General features: G+C 56.6%; 1 protein-coding gene across 1 annotated transcript; it reads right to left on the bottom strand.

Annotated features, from left to right (window-relative positions):
• Positions 1 to 3,434: 3,434 nt before the first annotated feature.
• On the bottom strand, positions 3,435 to 16,860 carry NMUR1 (neuromedin U receptor 1). Its single transcript, XM_046643113.1, has 4 exons — positions 16,766 to 16,860; positions 10,213 to 10,288; positions 6,567 to 7,467; positions 3,435 to 3,962 (listed from the first exon to the last, which is right to left on the bottom strand). Exons 1-4 carry the CDS (start codon positions 16,858 to 16,860, stop codon positions 3,580 to 3,582), a joined length of 1,455 nt encoding a protein of 484 aa, XP_046499069.1. The 3' UTR covers positions 3,435 to 3,579.
• Positions 16,861 to 17,062: the final 202 nt, after the last annotated feature.

Below are 17,062 nucleotides of genomic sequence, written 5' to 3'. Positions count from 1 at the left end.
AGGGCCAGGCTTCCTCAGCAAAAAGAGGAGGACTGGCAGCAGTTAGCTCAGGGCTAATCTTCCTCAAAAAGAAAAAAAAAAAGAGTGAGAGAGACTGAGAGTGATGATTAAGTATTACAGACTGTAGTTTAGGTTTTAAAAACATCAGTGATACTATCTGCTTATGTTAGAAACGTGTAAAGATAACCACAAGTAGAACAAATAGAATGTGTGACCTTCAAACCAGCGATGGATAGATCTGTTAAGGTTCTTGGGTGCAGACAACAGCAAACCAACTCAAGCAGAAAAGGAATTTATTGAAAGGCTCTCTGTAGCTCAGAACATTAACAGGAAAGCTAGAAAAACTGGCAGAGAAAATGGGAAGAAACCAAGGGAGGCTGGGCAGCAGGAACCCCAGAGCAGCCTGCAGAAGATGCTGCTGTTAGCACCGCTGCCCTGGACACGGCTGCCCCCGCTGTCGTGGGTCTCAGTATCACTTGCTCCTGATAGGAGTCCCAAGTCAGGTCATTCCGCTGGCTGAGTGCAAGTCATGTCATCAGTGACTTGCCACTTGTCACCGTGTCATCAGTGGTGGAGAGGGTCCGGAGCACTTTCAGCTTATTTAGTGGGAGCCCCAGCTTGGTCTCCCACCAAGATTCACACACATCCAATGGAGAGGAGTTCAAATGCTAGGGAGCCCCCCAAAAGGCAACTCCCTTCTACAAGGAAAACTTGGGACAAAGAAAACTTGGTGGATCTATTAGAAGACAAGAATGGGGAAGGGAGGAGACTCTGAAAAGTGTACAAAATGAAATGGGCTCCCGGAAGTCAGAATCGATTTGGAAATACCATCTGACTATGTAAGAACCGCTGTGAAGAGCTGCGTACTCTACAGTGCCCGAGCAGATGGAAGGGTGGGCAAATGCAGCTTTGTTCGTTAGGAGACTAATCCTGGACTTTGAATTCCAAAAGAAAATAAACTTTTTTCTGAGAAGGAGAGGGTGATGCCAGTGCGTTCACCTTGGCCCTCGGAAATACTGGCAGAGCGGGTCGTGTGTGGTGACCGTGGGGTCCAGGACCCATCAGAAAGGAGGTGAAGGTCAGAGGAAGCTGATGGACTGGGAGAAAGCAGAGCAGTGGAGAAGCAGGAAGGCTGGATGAGGTTGAAGACTCAATCTATCATGGGGACAACAGAGTAAGAGAGCAAGAAGGAGGCGGTCATGATCAAGAGTTCACACTCCCAGAGATGGAAAAACTCCTGGAGGTCCTGGGAGTGAGGGTGTGACCAAGGGGCCAAGAGGCCAGCATGGAGGAGAGGTCTCAGAGCTGCAGGAAAGATCAGGAGCTGATACCAGGGCAGCAGTGGGCCATCCACGTGGACTTTGACGTCGCCCGGGATAACAGCAGGAGTGGAGCAGACGGGAAGTGGAGAGGGCCCCACCTCTTGAACACAGGAGGAGGAGGGATGTGGGTGACTTGTGTCCCAGATGAGCCAGACACTTAAAATGAGTTGAGGACTCCTGGCCTGGGAGTGGCACTGGGCACTCAGGAGAATTCTGTCCCCACCCCGACCACTGTGGAAGAGCAAGCTGCAGGGGATGCTGCTTCCTAGAGAGGGTGGGATCCTGCTGGCTGGCCTTTCCACCTCCATCCCTTTTTCTCAAGGGGCAGCCCAGAACTGCCCCACCTTCCCCCGTCTGCCCAGCGCACATAGTAGGCCCTTTATAAATACACGCTCACCAAAGTTCCTTAGAAGCATAAGTCATCTCTGACTGTCACTTAAGAGAGGCCCCTGGGAGTCCACAGTTAGTCTTTGGGAACAACTGCAGGCTCCAGCCTGAACTTTGGGGTCTGGCTGCTCCCCACACGCCACCCCAAGGCCCCCTGGGAGCTCATTTCAGAGGCGACATTGGGCATCACAGCTCTGCACAGTCTTTTCTCGCAAGCTCCTTTCTCCGAAGAATCCCATTCCCCCCTCCTATCTTATATATGATGCTTACTTCTGGAGAAGAAAGTTACCCGTGGCTTTTTTTTTCTTTTCCTTTAGACTTAGTCCTTCTTTAAAAAATATTGTGGTAAAATACACATAACTGAAACTTCACCATCCTAGCCATTTAAGTGCACAGTTCCATATTGTCAACCACGTTCACGCTGCTGTGCAACCAGTCTCCAAACTTTTTCATGTTGCAAAACTGAAACTCTGTCCCCGTTAAACAACTCTCCATTTCCCCCTCCCCCCAGGTCCCTGACAAGGGTGGTTTTTCATTACTTAAAATTGTTTTCATTTTTGCCTATTTGCACTTTCCAAATTATCTACAATAAGCATTTGTTATTTTTATAACTGAACTTCAAAAACTCCAGGACGCTACGTGCAAGCCTGTACAATCTCCTCCACCTTCCAGGCAGGGAAGCTGGGGTCTGGGGTAGCGGGTCTCAGGGAGAACTGGGACCAGTGGACCCCGTAGCATGCTGCCTGCTTTGGCCCGGGCACTGCAGCTCCTCGTCGGGTAGGCCAGGGTTCCTGCCACTGCAGTCTCCTCTCAGGAGGAGGAGAGCGTGCAGGGACAAGTTCCAGCCACTGACTGCCTCCCGATGAACACCAAGTTGGCCCATGCAGATTCGGGATGGGACTTCGCTTCTGGACTTACTTGTCCTGTCCCTCTTGTCACCTCCCTGAGCCCCAAGCAGAACTGTCCTCACAGGGACTCTCCTTGCCCTGGGACAGAGGCAGGCAGGGGTCCTGCTCACAGCTGTTCTAGGAGGAGCAAAGCACATGTCCTGAGTGGCTGGGGCTGGGGGTGCACGTGGAGGTCAGGGGAGAGGTAGGGGTGGCGGTGACGAGGAAGTAGAGAGTAATTTCCGCCTTGTTAATCTGAGGGGATCAGCTGTGTTCATTACAAGCAGTGACTTATGCACACACAGCAAACCACAGCCAAAGTGCCAAAGCGTGACGCTTAGAAGGTGAGGGTCCCTTTCATTTTGCAAACAGGGGACCAAGGCCTGCAAAGTGAGGCCATTTGCTTGATGCCACGCAGCAAGGTGGTGGCAGCCAGGCTGAGACTGGAACCAGGTCCCCTGGATCCCTGGCACCCCCGCCGCCCAGCAGCGCCACCAGACGGAGGAGACCCCAGAGCAGAATGAGCCGACTGGGGGGCAGGGAGGGGTCAGGTGGGAGGAGGGTCCCAGGTGCAGGCCAAGAGCTAGAGAGGGACAGAATGGGCCAGACCCTGCAGAAGCTCAACAAGAAATGGGAGGGAAAAGTAGAGGCCCATGGAAACGTTTCAGAAAGTGGGGGTGGGGTCGGGGAGTCCCAGATGGAGGCCGGCTGTGCCCATTAACCAACCGCACTATTCCTGCCGGGGAAGGACTGGAGCCAGGGCCTGGGACTCTGGAGGGCAGACAGCAACTTTATATCCCTTCCAATGCGTGGGTGGGGGCAGGGGTCACTGAGGGGCTGGTCAGAGTTTCTAGGCTGAAGTGGGACGGGGCACAAAGGGGGACAGGTCATGAAGACACCCCCGCAGAGGAGGACGAGTGTGGCTCTCAAAGCTGCGTGTGGCCCTCTGGTCCCCCCTGGGGGACACTGCTTTGAGGCTCTACTCAGGAGGGGCCAGTCTCCTGCTGTCCCTCTGGGTCACCGTTCTCAGCCAGAGGGTAGGTCCTGCCGCCCAGGGAGCCCATGTCACACAGGGTGCTGCCCGTGGTCACCCTGCTGAGGCTGTGGGAGCTGCAGTGGGATCTGTGGCCGTGGCACCCAGTCCCCAAGCACAGGGCTTCCTGGAAGGTGTCCCGGAAGCGGCTGGACATGAGGCTATAGAGCACGGGGTTGGCGGCGGAGCTGAGGTAGAAGAAGACGCCGGAGATGACGTGCACGTACTGGAAGGCCAGGTGCAGGCTCTCGGTCCAGTGGGACACGAAGCTCCACATGAGGCGGTCGATGTGGAACGGCGCCCAGCAGATCCCAAACACCACGACCAGCACAACTGCGGGGGCAGAGAGGGAGACTTGGGTTCCCACCGGGGCCCTCTCAACCGCCTTCCCGGGGCTTCACTGTCACCTCCTCTCCTGTCCCACAGACCACCCATGCCCATTGTCCATGTGGAAGTTTCTGGAAGTTTGTCTGCCCTGGCTGCGCCTGTTTGCCGAGGCTGCTCTCACCACTGTCATGGACACGGCAGTGGGCGTGTGCCCTGCTCCAGCCACAGCCGACTGCACCAGGTGCGGACACCTGAGCCAAGCTGGCCCAGTCCGGTTCTCTCATCATGGAACTTGGGACTGGATGACTCTGAGCTGTGGATGCTGAGCCCCAGCCTGACAGACTGTGGGGCTAAGGCCGCTCTGGGAGCCCACTCGGGGCTCATGCCCGCTGATGCTTTACTTGAGCCCCTGCACCCCTCAGCCAAAGGCAGGCCAGGCTGGCCAAGCCCTCGCTCTTTCCCCAGAGCTTCCCCCAGCCACGCCCTTCTTGGGTCTCGGCCACCAGGCCTGCCTGGATCTTTGTGTCTTGTTTCTCGTGTTTGCTTCTCTGACTTATTTTTATTTATTTATTTTTTTAAAGATTTTATATTTTCCTTTTTTCTCCCCAAAGCCCCCCAGTACATAGTTGTATATTCTTAGTTGTGGGTCCTTCTAGTTGTGGCATGTGGGACGCTGCCTCAGCGTGGTTTGATGAGCAGTGCCATGTCCGTGCCCAGGATTCGAACCAACGAAACACTGGGCCGCCTGCAGCAGAGCGCATGAACTTAACCACTCGGCCACGGGGCCAGCCCCTGCTTCTCTGACTTATGATCTTTCCCCTGCAGTGTCTTCCTCGTCACACCCCAGGGTGGTTTTCCTCATAATCCTGGATTTCAATCAGGATGTCACTTGCAATGTCCCCACCACAGAGCCTGGTGCACAGTCGGCCCTCAGAAGGTGAAGATGGGGCCGGTGGGAGGGAGAGAAGAAAGCCAGAGCCCCAGGCCAGCAAGCAAGGCAGGCTTAGGAAACACCCACCTTCCCGGGGCAGAGCCGCCCCAGCTGAGCAGACCCAGCCCTGTGGGGCAGGGGAGTAGGAGGCAGGGGCAGGGCGGGGATGGCCATTTGGTCTGTAGAGCAGGCTTCACAGTGCAGAGCTGGGAGGAAAGCCCAGACCTCCGGGGTCAGCCCCATCTTAGGGGGCTGCACAAATCACCCCACACTCTGGGGCACTGTTCCTGGGGGGCAAGAGGAGTGCGTTTCTCTCTGGGAATGGGCCAGTGCCCAGATAGCCGGCTATAAGCCCATGGCTTTGACCAAGGCCCCACCAGCGCTTCCTGCCCTGGCTCACTCCACCTGCCTGATTCAGGCCCTGCTGAGGTGGGGCAGGATGGGGAGGAGGTCAATGACTGGCTTCGTATCAGTTTGTTTTGCTTCCCCAGGGCCACTGTTTTTGGAAAAGAGCCAGGCCTAGGCCACAGTAGGATCCAGAGCCTCAACCCAGCTGGGCACGCCCTGGGTGGCCCCAGTCTGCACCTCTGCCCTGACTCTCCTGGGCTCTGCACACTGACCCTCACAAGCACGCCTCCTGCTGAGCCTCCTTTAGACCACGGTCACTCCTGTGGTCCCCAGGGAACCACAGACATGGATGGAAGAAATTCACCATCTTGCCTCTCCAACACCGCTTCCTCTTCTTTCGGGAGCCTTGCTCTCCCCAGATTCCACCATGTGGTTCCTGCCCCTCCGGCCCAGGGGCGGGCCATACCCTAAACCCATTAGTCAAAATCCTGCCCTGAGACTTCTCAGTAGCCACTAAAGGAAGGGAATTCTGTGGCCATGCCTCCAGGCTGCTGTAGGGAAGGACAGAGCCAAGACAGGTTTAGGAGAAAAGATGGAAGACCCGGAGGGTCCAGTTTCCACGAACAGCTCTGTCACCCTGGAGCCCAGCCACATGCCCCTGACCAATCTGTGGTTTGGTTCCGTGAACCAGAGCTGGCCTCATGGGTGTGCCACCTGTGCGTTTGCACAGGGGCCCAAGCTTAGAAGGGCTCTGGGCTTGGTTTAAAGCTCGACTATTGATGTCTCAACATTCTTAGCAATTTTTGAACAAGAGAACCCGAATTTTCCTTTTGTACTGGGCTCCGCAAATTGGGTAGCAGAGGGGCTGGCCCCATGGCCAAGTGGTTAAGTTCGCGCGCTCCGCTGCAAGCAGCCCAGTGTTTCGTTGGCTCAAATCCTGGGCGCGGACATGGCACTGCTCTTCAAACCGTGTTGAGGCAGCGTCCCACATGCCACAACTAGAAGGACCCACAATGAAGAATATACAACTATGTACTGGGGGGCTTTGGGGAGAAAAAAATAAAATCTTTAAAAAAAAATTGGGTAGCAGATCCTGCCACGAGCTGTTAACATTTATCTTTGGCGTGAGTTTCTCTCAGGGTCATCTAAAAAAAGTCTGCCCGCATGCACGCACACACATATACACACACACAGGGGCAGAGGGTTGCTCCAAACCTCACCCTCAGCCTCCATCGTAAACCCAGACACTCAGCCCCTTCCCACAGGTCCTGGAAACCCCAGTCTCATATCTAGTGCCCGGCTCAGCCCCTCTTCCCAGCAGCAACACTTACACAGCATCTTCGTCACCTGCGTCCGACCCCTATCCTGCAGTCGCTGGAGCCTGCAGGTGTCACTGGCCCTGGCCCTGGCCCTGGCCCTGCCCCTGGCCTCCTGCCTGAGCAGTAGCAGCCTCTCACGCCGCAGCCGCAGCCCGATGAGCAGGTAGAGCACACTGATGGTGGTCATGGGCAGGCAGAAGAAGAGCAGAGTCGTGGTCTGCACCACCAGGTTGTAGAGGGCCCGTGGGCGGACCAGGGTGCACATGGCCGAGCCGGGTACTATGCCCCGGCAGGGCACGTCCAGCTGCTGGATGCCATGCAGGCTGGTGTTGGGCAGAGAGCAGAGCACGGCGAGGCCCCAGATGACCCTGAGCACACGGCGCGCATGGGTCCGAGTCACCACGGACCTGGCCCGCAGCGGGTGCACCACAGCTACATAGCGCTCCACACTCAGGGCCGTGACATTGAGCACAGAGGCCAGGCAGACTGTCTCGAAGAGCAGAGTGCGGAAGTAGCAGCCGCTGGCGCCCAGCAGGAAGGGGTAGTTAGACCACATCTCATAGAGCTCCAGCGGCAAGCCCAGCAGCAGCACCAGCAGGTCCGACACGGCTAGGCTGAAGAAGTAGTAGTTGGTGGGCGTGTGCATGGCCTTGTGGCGCAGGATGACCAAGCAGGTCAGCCCGTTGCCCACAGCGCCCACCACAAAGATCAGCAGGTACGTGACACAGATGGGCGCGAACAGCTCCGTCTGCTGGGGTCCCAGGTATTTGAGTTTCAGCTCCTCATCAGTCAGGTTCAAATCTTTGGGGTCAAAGAGCCTCCCGGCCCTACTGCCGTTGCAGAGCATGGGGATCCTTGAACGCCCCGGGGACATGTCTCCAGGGAGGATGGAGCAATTGAGGCAGAGGGGAGCCTGTGGAACAGAGAGAGAGAGACACCCAGAAAAGTCACTCCGGGAACCCTGGCTCCGTTGTCATTCATCAAACCAAAAGTGCCATTGACATTAGGAGGACCGTTATTTTATGTACCTCTGAGAAAGAAAAAACTCGGTCATCCATTGTAAGATGCGTTACAACTTCAGAGATGTAAAAATGTACATCTTAAAAATGATAAAAAGTGGAACTTCAGTTTTAAATTTCACGGGCTATTGAAGGCTTCAAATAAATGAGGACCCCTCTCAAGCATGGGTTTTGCCATCAGTAGTCTCCCCTTGTGTCTCTCCCTTTCAAGCCATGGACTTTGGGAGAAGCGCTCAGTTTGAGCATCCATAAATGGGCACAATGCACAGTATCACATGGTCTTTAGGAGCAAGAGCTCTGGAAGCAACTGCCTGGATTCAAATCCAGCCTCCTGGATTCCAGGCTGTGTGACCATTTGCATGGTAACCTTTCTGTGGCTATTTCCATATAACAAGGATCGAAGGAATTTAATCCGCGAAAGGTATTAACACAGGGCCTGCCTGACACACAGAAGGGCCTGATTATCTGTCACCCCACTGTGAGGACTGGGTCACGGTGGGGATCCAGTGAGCGTATGAAATGGCCAAAAACTATAATGCTGATGCAAAAGTTGGTTCTTGTTTCTGCTTTCTATCACTAGAACTGGTCAAAGCTGAAATATTTGACACCCTTGACACCGCCAGTTCTGGGGTTCCCTGTCCTCTCTCGGGCTCCCCATCTCTTTGTCAGTCCACCAAACATATTGGTCAAGAAACCAGGCCATGGAGCTAAACAGACTAGCCTGGGGTCAAATGCCAGCTCTGCCGCCCTCTTCTGTGACCTCCCCTCACTGTGCCACAGTCTCCTCATCTGGGAGGATGAAGGATCCCAAATGGGGATGTCGATAGAGCCTAACCTCGTGGTTTCTGTGAGGATTAAAGGAGAAAATACATATAAAGTTCTCAGGAGTGTGTCTGGTTCATTTTAGGTGCTCCATTTCAGTGCACGGTGACACGATCCTACTTCCCACAGGGAAAGGGAGGCGAGTCCAGGCGAGATGGGGCAGAGGCTGAAAGGGATTCGGCTGGGCATGTGGGTCGGCGTGACAGGCCAGGAGCTGCCCTAAGCCAGCAGCCCTGATGCCCTCCTGAGCTTGTTCCCCAGCCCACCACCAACCCTCCTCTGGGAGCGACCGCGCATTTTCAGGCTCGGGTCCTGGACCCTCTCCCTGTTCCTTCAGCTTCATTTCCTCTCCTCAGATCGGAGCTTGGGCCCTCGCGTCGCCCACGTATCATTCAACTTTCTCTTCCAGGTCCTTCGCTCTCCCAGACCCCAAGTATTCTTAGTCCCGAGCATCTTCCTCCTCACCTTCCGCCTCTGGCAGAAGCCTCCCCCAGCCGCCCTGCATCTCTCGCACCTCATGCCCGCATCTTGGGATCCAGGCGCTCTTTCATCCCTTCAAACTTCCCTCCGGTCCCCGCCGCACCCGCACTCCCCACCCCGCCAAGGCGGGGGCGCAGCGGGGAACCGCGGGGATGAGCTGGGACCGCGCGGGCGCCCGCTCGGGAGGCTTCGGACGCCCCGGGGAAGGGTGGCCGCCCCGGAGCCTCCAGCCCCGTGGCGCGCGTGGCCCACAATAAGACAAATAACCCTGGAGGCTGCGAGCCCCCCGGGGAGGGGGCGTCCCGGCGGGGCCCTCCGATCTCCGCCGCCCCGGGGAGCCCCTGGCCACGCGCTCCTCCCGCCTCGCCGCGCCGCGTCCGGCCGGCGCTCGGCTCACCTACCATGCCGTCCGCCGCCCGCGACACCCCGAAGCCGGCAGCCCACGCGCCGAGCACAGGGCAGGCGTCCTTGGACCGACCGATTGACAGACGCGCGCCAGGAGCGAGCGGACTGGCGGACCGAGGGCGTCCGGCCCGGAGCAGCCCCGTCGCCCCGCCTGTCGGGGGCCCCGGCGCCCTGGCCCGGACTGCCACCAGGGGGCAGGGCCGCCCCCGCAGCCCGCGCGGCCGCGGGACCCAGACACGCTCATCTGCGCCCCCTCACCCACCCAAAGCAGAGCGGTTGTGTTTCCACGCGTTTGACGGGGCGCTTCCAGGAGCGCCTTTACCCCCCGGAACCCTCCCAACAACCCATTTTACAGATGAGCAAACTGAGCTTCAGAGAGAGTCTGAGTGTCCTGGGTCTCACATGCTGCCCTCCAGCGTGCTGACTTTTGGCATAACTCCTTATCACGGTGTCCCTCCAGCCCCCATCTCCTGCCCCACATTTCAGACACACCTCCAAAGGCCAGGCGGCCAGCCCCTCTGAGTCAACGTGCCCCAAAGGGTCTCATCGCCCCTCCTAGGCTTCACAAGGGGACACTTCCCCTTCCTCCACCCAAGCCCCAGGACAGCAGTAATTCCGTCCCCACTTCCGTCCTCCAGCCCCTGAGTCCAGGTCCTCCTCCCCTCCCAGGACTGCCCAGGAGCCTCCAGTCCGTCCTCCCACAGCCCAGTCATCTCCTGAGCCCCCAACACCGTGGCTCCTCTGCTGGAAAACCTTCTGAAGGCCCACCCCCCACCCCCGCTTCCTTCTGAAAAAGAACACCCCAAAGTTTAGTGTGGGGGTGGACATCCCTACCCACCACTTGCTTTCCTAGTGCCCTCTCACTGCATTCTCTCACTTCCAAATACCCCCCTCCCCCACACCCATTCAGATGGCCCCCCTGCCCCTCTCACCCTCCTGTAGGGTGTCCACGGGGAGGGAGGGAAGAGCCCCGGATGCTGGGATCCCAGCCTCCTCCTGCTCCCCAAACTGTCCTCATGTAGACCCCAGCAGAGAGGCCTGCACTGCTCCACCCTGCCCCTCCACCCAGCTCCTTCGGGAAGTTATTTCATCAGGAACTTGCTACGGAGCCTGGAAACAGGGATCTCACAGGCTAAACTGCTGGCTCCTGGGCCTCCTCCCAGGGTCGATTCAGTTAGTCTCGGCCAGGTCCAGAAATCCTCGTTTTTGACAAACTCCCTCCAAAGAGCCCCAGGACCCAGAAAGCCTGCTGTGGAGCTGTGTGGGGAGACTCAGCCCCTCTGTGCCACGGTTCCCCTTCCTGTAGAATGTGCTAACCATTGTTGCCGCTGTTGTAAGAGGGCCATGAGGCACAAGGCCAGCAGCAAGAAAGTCGGGTGGGACTGTCTCCATTTAATGACAACTGGAGACGCAACCCTCTTCCCCCAGACTTTCCCAGCCCCCACCCCTCCCCAGGAGTCACAGTCTGGCCTTGAGGACTGGAAGTCAGACCCTCTGGGAGCCTCCACCAGTCCGGCCTTCCCAGGAACTGCACACGTAAACACAGCCCCAGGCACAGGGAAGTTGCAGGCAGCCTGGGGCAGATGGTCCCCGCCTCCACCAGGCCACCTCCCGAGGAGCTGCCCACATAAACACAGTCCTGGGCACAGGGAGACTGTAGGCAGTACAGGTGCAGAGGTCCCTAAGTCCTTGGGGGAAAGGATTCTCAGGTGTCCCAGAGAGTTAACCACTCAGCCCCAGATGCAAGACCCCGCGGAGCCTTCAGGATCGAGGCTGCTATCGTATCAGATGAGCAATGAAGGGCAGGCAGCATGGCTGGGAAACAGCCCACCATGGGGTCACAGACAGCACTTAGCGTGTGATGAGCATTGTGGACCCCTGTTACCATCACTGGACATGCTCACACACTCACACACACAACTCTGACTACTTTGCACACACTCTAAGCGGCCTGAAACCCACTGTGGACCTTTGGGAGATGCTCAGAGCATGGGAAAAGATAGAGAAAGACCACCCCTGCCTTACAGGGCAGAACAGCTCCCACCACCAGTCAGGAATTCCTACGGTGGGCTGCATCCTTCACAGCATTAACAGGCTGAAAGGGTAGCCCCCCAAAAGGAGAGGCCTGGTGGTCATCATGGCTGTAGCACTGTCCAGAAGGCCCTGGGTGGCCTGGCCCCTGGGCCTGAGCTCGAGACCACCATGGTTGCACATCCTGGCCTGATGGCGTCCTGCTGCCCCCCTACTCTGTCCTGAGATGGTTTCCCCAGGGCCACGTCCATCCCAGGATTTCTGGGTGGATACCTCAATCTCCTGAGCTTGGCTGGTGGGCCTCCACCCTGATCATGGCGCTCAGGGCCCAACTCTGATGGACAGCAAATCTGCCAAGGGAGGACCTCCAGGACCTCTGGGGGCCAGTTGGGTTGCCTCCCAGGTTCTGGAGGTTGTGCAGGGCTCACAGCCTGAGGTGTGTGACCGGCCCCATAACCCCTCCTCACCCCGCCGACTCCTGAGAGCCACAGACGGGCAGCTCCCCAAGCAGGTCTACACCAGAACCTCCTCAGCAGCTCCTGGTACACCCACCATTCACCCAGAAACCCCCACCCCCATCCTGCTCTACTGCCTTCAGAGCCAAGACAAGGAGGATGAGATGACCTTGGGGACACCGAGGCATTGGATGGGAAGGAGGGGCTGTTCTGCAGCCAGAGCAATGGGGACAGCCCAGGACCTACCAGTAATCAGTTTCACACAAAGAACTGAGAACAGCAACATCCAGAGGCGGAGAGTCACCTGCTTACGTGGGCACTTCCTCAAGTCACAGACTTCTCCACCTGGCACTGCTCGGCAGGGCCTGGGCCAGGCCATGGCCAGGAAAGAGAGGAGAGCTCTGAGCCCCTCAGGGTGGTGGGTCACCAGTGCGGAGGCTGGGATCACACCTTGGTAAGGCGTGTGGCTTGTGTGTGGCTAACCGCGCTCCCCGAGCCCCCAGGCCTGGCTCTGCTCACAGAAGCAGACCCACTCCCGGGAAGAGAGGTGGTAAAGAAGGCAGGGGACACAGGGGACGTGGCAGTTATGGGCTTCGGAGACAGCGAGGCGTGGATGAGCATCCTTGCTCGTACTGCCAGCGAGCTGGCTGTGTGGCCTTAGGCAAGTGACTGCACTCCAGACCCCGGCTTCCTGGTCTGTGAGACAGCAGGAACAGCACCTGTCTCTCAGGATGCTGTGGGGATTAAGCGAAATACTGTGGGTTAAAATACTTAGCTCAGGGTTGACACACCAAGAAATGGGGGCCATAACTCTGCTTGGAATTCTCCGGAAGATGCAGATGTCAGGGCTGGGGTGGGAGCTGGAGGACAGAAGAGATTTGCTCAGCGGGGTTTGGAAGAGCCGGGTCCCTAGCAACCCAGGGCAGGTCTGAGCCCCAGTGGGAGGAAGGAAAACTGGGGGAGAGCCTGGCCGCAGTCAGACAGGCCCTGGCCCGGCAGTGGGGCGTCGGGGACCAGCAGCTGAGGAGACCTCCAGTGATCCCGCTCCTGCCTCTCCTGCCCATGGAGAGGACCACCTGGGACTAACTCTCTGTCCCCAGGTCTGAGCTATCCCAGACTCTCAGGCAGGGCCTGGGACACAGAGAGTCAGCCACCTCCTTCCCCAGGGGCCTGCCGGTGCTCCAGGCGCCGACCTCCACTTGTGGCCAAAAGAAGGACATGCTCGGGTCACACAATGAGAGGGCCTGAAAAAGCCTGGGTCTCTCTTGTCCTGGGCCTGTGTGTCCCTCATGCCGCCCCAGGGTGGGGCCAGCTGCCACTGAGTGCCCACAGGGTGCTCCTGGCACCTGCTTGTCCAGGACAACAGAGGCCACCCTCCTGTCTACACTGCCTTCCCAGCTAACACCACACTCAGATGCATCAGAGGCTCCTCTGGGGACTTGCCCCCTTGTGAATACTCGTGGTTAGCTCAGAAGCAAACCTCGTGCCCCTGATGTCTCGCCAGCAACCGCTGTCAGAGGACTCTGGAACTTAGTCCACGGCTGTGTGCCAGGTCTCCTTAGCGTTTTTGTCTTAGCTCTTTATATTGGCACAGTTTCAGACTCTCAGAAAAGTTGTAAGAATAGAACAAAGAATTCCTATACACCCTTCGCCCTGATTCCCCAGATGTTTAAATTCTACTACATTTGTTGAATCCTTTTCTGTGTGTGTGTGTGCGTGCGCGCAATTTTTCTGGACTGTTTGCGAGTCGGTTGCAGACATAATGACCTTCTGATACTAGAGACTTCGGTTCTGGCTTAGCTTCAAAGCGTTCCATGAGTATCCATTCCACCTTCCCAGTAGGCAGTGGTACACCCAGGGCTGGATGCAGAGGGAGCCATGAGCCTGGCAGGAGTAACATCCTGTCACTGACATTGTTTAGAATCACAGCACATAGTGATAATAGAAAGCAGGTCACTTTGAGTTGGTCTGACTACTATTTTACAATTCTTCCAATTATTGCCATTCCAAGGCGGACTGCTTCCACAGCCAATAGATACAAAAGCAGTTAACATTCAAAGTGCCAGCAAAGAGAGGCTAAGGATTACAAAGGAAATAACAAGAAATTGGAGAAAAATTACACAATCTGAAAGTGGAGGAAAACAATAGTGTGCATGCATGTGGACTGGATCACGAGGTGAGTAAAAAGTGCTGGGTGTATCAACCAGCAACCATCAGCCATGGGGAAAGGGATGGAACACGGGGGCCCGAGAGCTCGTGAGGGAGGGTCAGGCATCAGTGTGCGCCCGGGTAAGAGAAGGCTGGAGTCTGAGACTTGAAGGCAGAGTGCCAGGAGATGCTACCGCTGAAATTCTTGTCGTAAGCGATGGTGGGCTCCCGTGCCAGCTGAGGATCTTGGTTTGCGAATATCAAGACTGGCTTTGGTTAATTAAGGCTGGATTTCCTGAAGAACGCCCGATAGCTGGAGGACCGGAGAGGCTGTGTGGCTGCACTGACCGCCCATGCTTGCAATCAGAAGAGCTGGTGGTGTGGCCCTGTGTCCCCTGGACAGGGGCCCCAGCCTGGGACAGCACCCCGACTTCTTCGAGGCACGTGCCTGGGCCACCTACCTCGGGTGAGTGAGGCACGGGCTGCTGGGTCCTGCCCTGGCACTCTCGCTTCAGGCCTTCTGGAGTGGAGAATGTGGGTCATCTGCAGCCCCTGGCAGACGGCCAAGCAGCCAGAACAAAGCACACGTGTCCCTACCGGGCCTCATCAAATGCATCAGCATCCAGGAGAGGGGCTGGCAGCTCAGGTGGGCACAGCAGAGCACGGCAGGGCGGGTGGAGCGGTGCCTTGTCCCAATAGGCTCGAAAGATTGACAAAACCTTTTTGGAAAAGATGCCTAAGAGAGCACGTACCCTTGAGGAAGATGAGAGATTCCAGATTTTAAAACTCAGAAGGCCCAACTCACACTCCAGTTAGGGGAACCACCTCCAGGAACTGGATGTTTAAACCCTTCTTGGTCCATTTGGCTCAAAAAAGAGTGCTTATAAGCAGCCTGTTCTCAAGTAGAGAATGTCAGTTACTCCTCCCAGCCACCTTGAGACAGAGATTAGGACAAAGTGGCTTTACACACAGGCAGGCGGCAAGCTCATGAGTAACTTGCCCCAGGTCCCACGGCTGCTATCTGCTGGAGCTGGGATTGGAAACGAAGTTTATCTTTCCCCCTTTTACCCTACAGAACTGACCCTGGTTCTCCATTTCCAAAGAGGGTCAAATATTGAGAGTCTAGGCTTAAAAAAAAAAGTCCACATGCATATTTACTCCCTTAGAGACTGGATTTTTGTAAACATGTCTGGCCTGGCTCTCCCAAAGCCCATGTTGCCTTTCCCTCACTGGGCCCTGAGTTCTCTGCTCTGCCTGGCTGCTCTTCCTGATGGCCCTGAACTGCTCATGCGCGGCACCTTCCATGGGCTCACCTGGCACCCTCTGGCCCAAGGGCAGCCACTCTGTGGGGACAAGCCAAGCCCACCAGTGCCTTTCCCGAGGAAGCAGTGCTGGTACCCAGTTTGCTCTGGAACTTTTGGTAAAAATTCAAGGGTTCCCTAGTTAAAGCTTGGTGCGGTTGCGGCTCAGAGTGGCTGTGAGATGAGACTCCAAGGACGTAAGTTTTATTATCCTCGTCCTTCGGCTGTTGGGGTGCATGTCGCTCACACATTTTATGCCTCAGTTTCCTCATCTGTAAAATAGGATGACAACAGTACCTATTTCACAAGGTTATTCTGAGGGTTACATGAAATAAGGGATGCAGACAATCCAGAAAGCACTCAGCCGGCCCTTGATAACTATTTTTCTAATAAGCAAGAATAGGTGCATGTGTCAGAAGCTTGGTGCATTTTTGGAACATAAGGATAGTGATTGTTAATGTTTTTCTTCAAGGCAGCAAGAGAAAATAGCCTAGAGGTTTCTCTCTCTATGCCCTGGGAGGAGGCGGGTGTGGAGTGAGAAACTGAAGAGCGAAGATGCCAGCGCCCATCCATATTTCGGCGCCGGGCAGGCCTTGTTTTCCCTCAGATGGTCCCGCTAGGATCTGGCCTTCTGGCCGCTCATGTTCCAGAAAGCTCTCAAGTGTGTTTGTGTGGAGAGACCGTAAACAAGGACAGGCTGAGTGGCTGCTCTGAGCAGGCCTTTATTAGGGCAGGACTGCTCTGGGTAGGGCAAACCCCTGCCACAGGACGGGATCCCAATCTCGCAGGGCCCCAAAGGACCCAAGAGGACCCCGGCCCTCCCACCCTGCTCCAGGCCTGGCTCTTTCCCTGAGCAGAGGTCAATTCTGAGCAGGAAGGGGGCACGGCCTCCTGTGTGGCGAGGGAGGGCAGCTGGAGCAAGAGGAAGGACTCGGGCCTGGACAGGCCCTGTGACCTTGGGAAGTCCCTTCTCTCCTCCGATCTTGGCTTCCTCGTCTGTAGAATGGGGACACATATCCACCTCATGGAGCTGATGAGAAGAGAACGGGTTGGAGTTGTCCAGCGGCCAGCCCGTGGTCAACGCGCAGCCCCAGGCTGGGGAGTGAAGCTTGGCCGGCTCAGTCCCAGCAGCCCTGCTGGAGGGGCAGCTGCATCTGAAGATCACAGTGGTTACCTCTGGGAGGTAGACCAAGTGGGAAAGAGGGGATGTAATTCTTTTTGTTTTCAGTTAAAAAAATTTTTTCAACAGTCAACGTTTGTTTCTCCTTACAATAATTGTATATGTAGATACACCTTTTTTTCATTTTAAAAGGCAGTTCCTTGTTTAATTCAGGTGACTTGTCTCTGGCCCAGCCCTTTCTTCAGACCATCCTTAGGGTCAGACCCAGTTGGGCAGAAGCCTTCCAAGGTTGGCTCGGGGAAACCTGGACACAGTCGTCTGCTCACCGGCACCTCCAGCGGGTCACATACCCCACTACACCCGAGGCCTCCTCCATATCACTGCCATTCTGTCACCCTGACTGTCACTCCCTCTGCTGTGTCATCCCTACCATTCACTTGGGATGCCCAGGCCCAGTGTGAAGGGCGAGGGCCACACATAGCCCTCCCCGCTGCCCATTGCCGGGCAGCTGGCCTCCTGCCCCATGGTCCCCCATCCTGGTGCTGGTGCAGTGGCCTGGGTGGATGGGCAACCTCAGCCCAGGCCAAGTACAGGCACGTCCCAACTGCCAGAGGCACATGGGGTCTCTAGCCAGGAGCCTGGGCCCAGATCATGTCCCGGATGTGGGGGCAGGACCCCCACCCCCAACAGTGCGGCTCTGTGGGCACTTATAGGCTTCAGTATTGGT

This window comes from Equus quagga, chromosome 17 (assembly GCF_021613505.1).
Source record: "Equus quagga isolate Etosha38 chromosome 17, UCLA_HA_Equagga_1.0, whole genome shotgun sequence".
In the NCBI taxonomy this organism is placed as follows: domain Eukaryota; kingdom Metazoa; phylum Chordata; class Mammalia; order Perissodactyla; family Equidae; genus Equus; species Equus quagga.
This window is presented reverse-complemented; position numbering and strand designations above follow the sequence as displayed.

What these genes read in the sequence shown, in the direction of transcription:
- NMUR1 (XM_046643113.1), bottom strand. Translation starts at nt 16,860, where the DNA reads ATGGGGCAGGAGGCCAGCTGCCCGGCAATGGGCAGCGGGGAGGGCTAT. An exon ending in CTGGGCATCCCAAGTGAATG is followed by an intron (nt 10,289 to 16,765) that starts GTAGGGATGACA and finishes ACATGAGGACAG; the next exon opens with TTTGGGGAGCAGGAGGAGGC. An exon ending in GCAGGTGACGAAGATGCTGT is followed by an intron (nt 3,963 to 6,566) that starts GTAAGTGTTGCT and finishes CTGCCCCCGCAG; the next exon opens with TTGTGCTGGTCGTGGTGTTT.